This window comes from Hipposideros armiger, unplaced genomic scaffold, assembly GCF_001890085.2.
Source record: "Hipposideros armiger isolate ML-2016 unplaced genomic scaffold, ASM189008v1 scaffold_132, whole genome shotgun sequence".
NCBI lineage: Eukaryota > Metazoa > Chordata > Mammalia > Chiroptera > Hipposideridae > Hipposideros > Hipposideros armiger.
In genome coordinates, this window is record NW_017731482.1 from 540,477 (window position 1) to 549,035 (window position 8,559).

The following is an 8,559-nucleotide window of genomic DNA, read 5'->3' on the forward strand; positions in this document are numbered from 1 at the left end:
GTGCCAACTTGGGCCAGTGAAGCAACAGCCTCCACAACCAGACTGAAGAACAAAACGACAGCAACTTGTCTGTTCCCCTTCCCCCAATTCCCCAGTGCTGTTCCCATTCCCCTAATTCCCCAATAAAAAAAAATATAAATAAATAAATAAATAAATAAATCTATAAAAAAAGTAAAACTAGAAACAACCTAAATACCCAACAAAATATTAAATGATAATATAATAAATACAACTAAACATAATTATCCCAAATTATAATATGCAGTTATTTCAATAATGATATAGAAGGAAAGTTGTTCATAAAATATTAGTGGAAGGATACATTGAACAAAACAATGTTTATAAATTTGAAGTAGATTCACTCAATATATTTAAATTGTATACATGTACACAGAAGAAATTATAAGGTTATATGATAGAACATTAATTAATAAAGGCAAATTCTGGCCTTTTGAGCTTCCTTTGCTCGGTCTGCTCCAAACTCTTTGGAGTGTACTTTCTTTTCTAACAATGGCCCTTGAGCCATTCTATATTGCTCAGGCCTGCTTCTGCTTCTTTGAAATGTATTTTTACTTCTAATAAACTCCTTTTCTGCAACTTTAAAAAATAATAATAAATAAATAAGTAAATAAAGGCAATTTCTACAAGATGGGAGAAGCAAATGATTTTTTTCCTTCTATTTGATTTCCAGAACCTTCTACAAAAAAAAACCAACTTTCTCTTTTGTTATACCCATATAAAGGAAACTGTGTAGCTCTCTAAAATCATATCAGGGACTTAAAATATTATGTGTGTTCAAAGCCTGTGCTTCAAAAAACTTTATTAAATTTTATTAAGTGTGTGTGTGTATGTTTGGTGTCAAAAATATGTATAAAAGCGGACACTTTCGTCAATGTTGCTTAAGCAGTAGCTCGCCGAAATCACAAGTGTCTGGACACTGATGGTAACCACTTTGAGCACCTCTTATAACTGCAGAAGTCAAGCATGACTTGTATTCATCTTTTGTTATCGGTATATATTAAGTATTACAATTTTAATACAGTTTTCTCCTTTCTTAAAATGTGTATACATATTTTTGGCACCTCCGGTAGACGTGTGTGTGTGTGTGTGTGTGTGTGTGTAATCTTCTTAGGAAATTACTGCATGAAATGTTTCAAAAATAAATAAGGGAGTAAACTAATTAAGAAGAAAAATGGGACACAAGAATTGATGAATCCAACACAAAAAAGAAATAAAAACATATTCAAATAAAAGCTATACAGCAATCACAGAGAGAACCCAAATTGAAACAAGAGGCTGCAGGCTCAGGAAGAGGTCTCAAATAAAATGGAGCTTTTGATGAACTCAAAACCTTTCCAGTATTTAAAATATTGGAAAACCTGAGAAAAATTAAAGAAGACCTAAATAAACAGAGATGTTCATGATTTAGAACACTCATTATTGTTAAGCTGTCCCCAAACTGACCTCAAGATTCAAAGCAATCTCAATCAAAACCCCAAGCAGCATGTTGGGGCAATGAATGAACTGATTCTAACATGTATATGGAAATATAAAGGGCCAAGAATAGTGAAGGCTCTTATACTACCAGGTGTTGAGATTTACTATAAAGCTATAGTACTAATTAAAACAGTGTAATATTGGCAAAAAGATTTAAAAAAATACATTAATGGAATAGAATAAAGTCCAGAAACAGGCTTACATATACATAGACAGTTACCTAATTTACCACAAAATATCACTGCAATATAGTGGGGCAGAGAGATAGACTTTTCAATACTAAGCGCTGCCTCAACTGGATATCCATATATAAAATGAAATCTTGACCCCAATCCCACGCCATACACAAAAGTTTACTTCAGATAGGCCATGGAACTAAATGTGAAAGATTAAACAATAAAAATTCCAGACCATTACATAACATCTTAGGTAGACAGAGTAGAATGAATTATTGCATCGGACATAAAAAATACTGACTATAAAAGAAAATAAATTAGATTTCATTAAAATTGAGAACTTTTTTCATCAAAAGAAACTAACAGATAAAAAGCAAGCCACAAAACATGACATTTCTGCATGAGATTGAAGATATCTATAATATAAACATCTGACAAAGGATTCAAATCCAGAATATATAATGAAACACTATAAATCAATAAGAAAAAGGCCAACAAGAGACTTTAACAGGTTCTTTACAAAACAAAACACACAAATGACCAATCAACATATGAAAAGTTCCTCAATTTCATTAGTCATCTGGAAAATGCTAATCAAATCCAAATTCTTTACCCCATAAACTTACCACAAAGGCTAAAATGAAAAACAGACAAAACAAAGATTTTAAAGCAACTACAACGCTCATTCGCTGCTGGTAGGAGTGTAAACTGCAACAATTGCTTAGAAAACCATTGTATAATATCTTCCAAAGCTGAACACATACCCAATGACACAGCAAATCCACTCCTTAGGTATATATCCAATAGGCCATATTCATAGTCACCAAAAGTCACATACAAGAATGTTTACAGTGGCACTATTCATAACGAATTTAGCCACAATAATGGCTATAATTAGAAAGACAGACAATGACAAGTATTGGCGAGAATGTGGAAGAACCTGGAACCTTCACACACTGCTGGTAGGAATGAAAAATTATACAGCCAATTTAGAAAACAGTTTGTCCATTTCTTAAAAAGTTGAACATAAACTTATTAAATGACCTGGTAATTCCATTCCTAGGTATACACCCAAGAATATGAAAACATACATCCAAATAAAAACTAGTATGTGTATGTCTATAGTATCATTATACATAATAGCTAAAACTGGAAACAATCCAAGTATTCATCAATTAGTAAATGAGTAAACAAAATGTAACATATACCCATACCATGAAATACTCCTCACCAATAAAAAGGGGTGAATGACTGATACATGATAAAATATGCACAAACTTCAAAAACATTTGCTAAGTGAAAGAAGCCAGACAAGACTATATACCACAAGACCACATTGTTATGACATGTCCAGAAATTTTATAGAGACATAAAGATGATGGTTGCCTTAGGCAACAAAGATTGACTACAAACAGGTACACTGGTTTGATGGAAATGTTCTATGATTGGATTGTGCTGATGGCTGCCTAACTCTACAAATTTACTAAAAATCACTTAACTAAACATTAAAACTGGATAAATTTTTAGTGATACATAAATTATGCCTCACAAAAGTATTTTTAAAAAAGTAACCAGCAAGGGATAGTGAGTGGGGAGCTATAAATGAGACAAGCTGCATAATGAAAAGGTAACAGTTGAAGCTGGGTGATAGCTAATAAGAATTCATTGTTCTGACTGCTTCTACTTTTATATATGCTTGAAATTTTTTCACAATAAAAAGTTTTTAAAAATAAATAAGCAAACAAACCACTCAACTTTTAAAAATTAGCAAAAGATTTGAACAAACACTTCAAAGAATATGCATGGACAGCAAATAAACACATGAAAATGATGCTTAACATCATTAGCTGTTAGATAAACACATATTAAAACCACAGTGAATACCACTATGAATCTTTTATAATATCTAAAATTGAAAAGGTTAACTATATCATTGGGGAGGGTCCAGAGCAACTGGTACTCTCAATTATATACTGCTGGTGGGAACATAAAATGATATAACCTATTTGGAAAACAGTTTGGAAGTTACTTAAAAAGTTAAAAATGATCCAGCCAGTCTACTCCTAAGTATTTACTCATGAAAAATGAAACCATCTGTCGGCAAATGTTCATAGCAGCTTAATTTTCAATATCCAAAAAATAGAAACACCTCAAATGTCAATCAACAGGTGAATAGATAATAAAAATTGTGGTATATCTATACAATGGAATAACATTGAGCAAAAAGAAATGAACTACTGATACAAACAACAACATAGATAAATTGCAAAATAATTATGCTGGATGAAAGCAACCAGACAAAACAGAGTGCATACTGTATAATTCCATTTGTATGGAATTAAATTAAAATTCTGAAAAATGACAACTAGTCTACCGTGATCAAAGTAGATGAGTGGTTGTCTGAGGATGATAGGGAAGAGGGAATCAGGAAGGGGTGATTGGAAGGGAAGGATTATAATGGGGCAGGAGGAAAATTTTGGAGGTTATAGGCATGTTTGTCATCTTCATTGTGATGACAGTTTGACACATATGTCAAAATCAAATTGTAAGTTATGCAGTTTACTGTATATCAATTATATCTCAATTTAAGTCTGTTTTAAAAAGTCAGTATAGTGGATATTGTGTGACAGCGAAGACACTAATGGTGGGGAAACAACAGGGATTTCTGGGCCAGTGTTAATGTTCTATTTCTTGACCAGGGTACTAGTTATATGGATGTGTTCACTTTGAAAATTCATGGAGCTGTACACTTAGAATCTGCACACTTTTCTACATGTATGTTTTATGTCAATTTTTTAAAAGCTTATTTAAAAGAAAATGAGATGCTACTAGACACTCATCAAAATGTCACTCTTTAATTTTAGAGAATATTAAATATTGACAAAGATGTGGAGCAACTGAAGCTCTCATACATTGTTATTGAGAGTATAAATTGGTGCAATCATTTTGGAAAACTAGCTGTATCTATTAAAGTGAAACATATATATATATGTTATATATATATATATATATATGTATGTATGTATATATATATGGCCAATGGCCCAGCAATTCTACTCTGAAGTGTATACCTAACAGAAATGCATCCATATGTATGTCAAAAGACATGTATAAAACTTTTGCTTAGAAGCATTAGTCAAAATCATCTAAAACTGGAAACAATTTTTTTTTTAATTTTATTGGGGAACAGCCATGGTCACTGGTTACACATTGCTTTCATGCTACAATGGCGTAGTTCACTCTTTAAGGAGGGTGCAGTTCACAGTGGCCCACATGGGGATCGAACCAGCAACCTTAGTGTTATCAGCACCACGCTCTAACCAACTGAGCTAACCGGTCACCCGAAACAACTCAAATTCTAATCATCAGTAAACTGGAAAAATAAACTGTGATATATTCATTCATTCAGTAGATACTACATAGTAATAAAAAAGAAGGAACTACTCCTACATGTAACAACACATATGAAGCTCAAAAACATAATGCTAGATGAAAGAAATCAGACACAGAAGAGTACATACTACATGATACCATTCAATTTAAATTCAAAAAAAATCAGAGATCCAAAGGTAACAATTATTCTGATAAAAACCAGTGTACTGGTTACCACTGGAAGGTATGAATAATGACAGCTTCTGGGGCCAGGGCCCTGGTAGTGTTCTATATCTTAATCTGGGTAGTAGTTACGTGACTATGTTCACTTCATAAAAATTTATCAAACAGTATACTCGAGATTTGTCCATCTTATTGTATATATGTATATTTCAATTTAACAATTTTCAACTCTATACTGTGCCACAGAAGAAAAAGAAATAATTTAAATAGTGCAGCTGCCCTCTCTGACCACACTCTATCATCAACAAGGGTATGTCCTCAGATAGGGAATGCAGATAATAAACCTGATATAATCAGGGCATATTGGCAAAATCCATAGAAAGAATGTGTCAATTATTTTAGAGGTTTCTCTACTATTGACAAGAAGTAAAAACACTGTTTTGGCAACCAAAGAGGGTAAAGATGGCTTTATCTATATCCTCAAGAAATAAACTGAAGAATTAATGGTGAAAACATTGAAGAGTAAGACGACCTGAGAAAAATCATCTAAAAGGCAAAAATGACAAGAGTCAGCAAACTAGCTATCCATAAATGTGTTCAATTGCCCCAAGCAGAAAAACACTTGAAACACTTTAATTTTTAAATATAATTATTCTATGAAATTTTGAAATATATATTATTAGGTACCTTGCGCAGTTTACATAAACTACATAAAATTGTATAAACAAAACCAGGAATAATCTACTTGATAGACATTTAAAGAAATTTTTCAAGAGTAAATCTGACTGCTCTGTAAAATGTAATTCCAGTGTACTACTGTGTATGTATGTACACAGTTCAGTGGAATTACATATATCTATACATATATCTATACATACATATATCTACACACATATAAATATATCTATATATACATAAATATATGTGTGTGTATTTAATAGAACAAGGAATATACATCTAAATTTAGCATTTAGGATTAGAAAAGTTAACAAAGGCACTAAGATAGTGCCAAATTATATTGGAAAAAGTAGTCTGGAGAGAAAATGGAAGCTAATTTCTCATTTATTATAAGAAGTAATCAAGCAATAATGTCTAGAGTTGATAAATCAAGAATCAGTTATAAGCACTTTATTTAAAGATATGGAAATAACAAGAGAACCAAAACAGGGAACTGCTTTTAATCTTTTCTCTAAGGAAAGAGGCTGGTAGTGGGGCAAAGGATTGCTACTTTTCGTACAATTCAATGTACTATTCTATATTTTTAATCATGAACCTGTCCTATTTATTTAATTATTAAAACTTTAAATCATGTTACAGAAGAATGTATCATACAAAATTTTTCACTTTGTATTAAACTTTAAAACATATCATATACTTTGATCCCAATGGAAACATATCTGTAAAGGATATAATAACTATACTGATTTCACAGGTTTATTGAGAAGATTAAACCAGGTAACATATATAAAATAATCAGCAAAGTGCCTGATACAATGTAAGGATTCAATAAATGTTAGCTATCATTACTAGTATTCATTATATACACATAGAATAAAGGTATAACACTAATATTAGAACTGATGCTATTCGTTATATAAAACACCTGATATATAAGGACTCAATAACTAATGACTAAATTAATGAGTCTATCTAGCTTTCAAGGAACAGAGAAGCTCTTATAAGGCTATCAAGTAAAATATAGACAGACAGCTACCTATAATACAATTAGAATAAAATTAAAATCAAATTTGACAAAGTACCAAAAAATCATGCCCCAATTTCATTATTTATTAATAAGAATATCAATAGCAGCAGCAGCAATAGTGGTTACCATGTACAGCATTTCCTGGGTGTTAATTTTTCCTTCTAACATTCTCCTGTATTTTAGAATTGTGTTACAAATACTACTTTTATAAATTTTTGTGGGAAGGGGGTCAATTTTAGAATTCTACTCCATATAGAAAGTCAATTGCTGTAAGGGCCAAAATTTCCAAATAATGTTAAACTCTTTTTGTACAAGGAAGGTTAAGTTATTAATTCTTACATATCCACAAAATAATATATCACCATAATTTTTGTTGACACATTTAGCTGAGGGCAAATAAGATTCTAATTAAAATTTTAAAAAGAAATGCTTAAATTTCCTTAGAAATAGTGCCATAACATCCACCGAAAGCACACCATTCTCTATTAACAGGGACCTAATGAGAAATAAATGGCTGATTGAACAAAAATGACAATCAACCTTTCATAAAACTGCAGAGAATAGGATAAATAAGGGAGAATATATATACTTGTAAAATGTATTCATTATTATTTATACTTATAAATACTTTCCAAATATTGTAAATATTATCTTCTCCCAAAAGATTCACGACCTTCTTTGTAGTATGAAGAAACTTAGCTCCTCATCTGAAGATTCAAATGGAGTAAAAGGGGAATCAAAGTGAGACAGCCAGAAATAAGAAGAAAAGGAGGAGACAGGGATACCAAGGCTTCTCTCCAACAATCATATCACCTCTTAAACCTTATAAAGAGGAGATACACCTAGGATGGGACCTCCATTTCCAAGCTTACCTGTGCATACTCTCTTTCAATAGCAGCCTTCTTCTGACTGAATGTCCTAAAAACACAAATAAAAATTCATTATCAAAAGTATAACGATAATTTCACGTAGATTTATCAATACACCCTCAAATATGCCTGATAAGCTGTTCTGAGGGAAGGGACAATATTTTATTCATCTTATGTGCCTAGAAATACTGCTGACATCATAGATTCTGGAGTCAGGCAATCTACATTCGAATCCGAGCTCCACCACTTACTAGCTGTATGACCTTGGTCAGGTCATCACTTGGCTTCTCTGTGCTTCAGTTTCCTCTTTGGTAAAAATGGGAATAGTAACATTATCCACCTCACAGGGATAAAGTAAAATTTAGTTATTTAAAATAAAGTACTCAAAATAGCATCTAGCACATAGTAAAAGCTGTGCAAATGTTAGCTACTGTTATTAGAATGGCTAGTACATAGTAGGCACCAAAAATATTTACTAACTTAACTAATATAAAAGGAACTACAGAAAACAAGGTTAAAGTCAAATTTTGAACAGCTTCTTCACATAAAAAATAGTCAAATCATTTCATTCATTCCAGTCTTTCATAAGAGATACGATACAAAGTACAAGGCTACTATTGGTATGTCGGAAAACTCATGACGCATTTTTGCAACGAGAAACAGAAAAAATACATCATGACTTTTCCGACAACCCAATATATGTTGTGGTATGATGAGATCACCCTTCCCATTCATGTATTATATTTCTTTTTTTTTT

At 31.8% G+C, this 8,559-nt stretch overlaps 1 protein-coding gene across 2 annotated transcripts in view; it reads right to left on the bottom strand.

The window, feature by feature from the left end:
* Nucleotides 1-8,559, bottom strand: part of FCHSD2 (FCH and double SH3 domains 2) — a 222,154-nt gene that overhangs the window by 180,551 nt on the left and 33,044 nt on the right. For both annotated transcript variants that reach the window (XM_019649420.1, XM_019649421.1), the window contains exon 3: nucleotides 7,806-7,851. In XM_019649420.1, coding sequence (XP_019504965.1) covers nucleotides 7,806-7,851 — 46 coding nt within the window. The remainder of the gene's footprint in view (nucleotides 1-7,805; nucleotides 7,852-8,559) is intronic.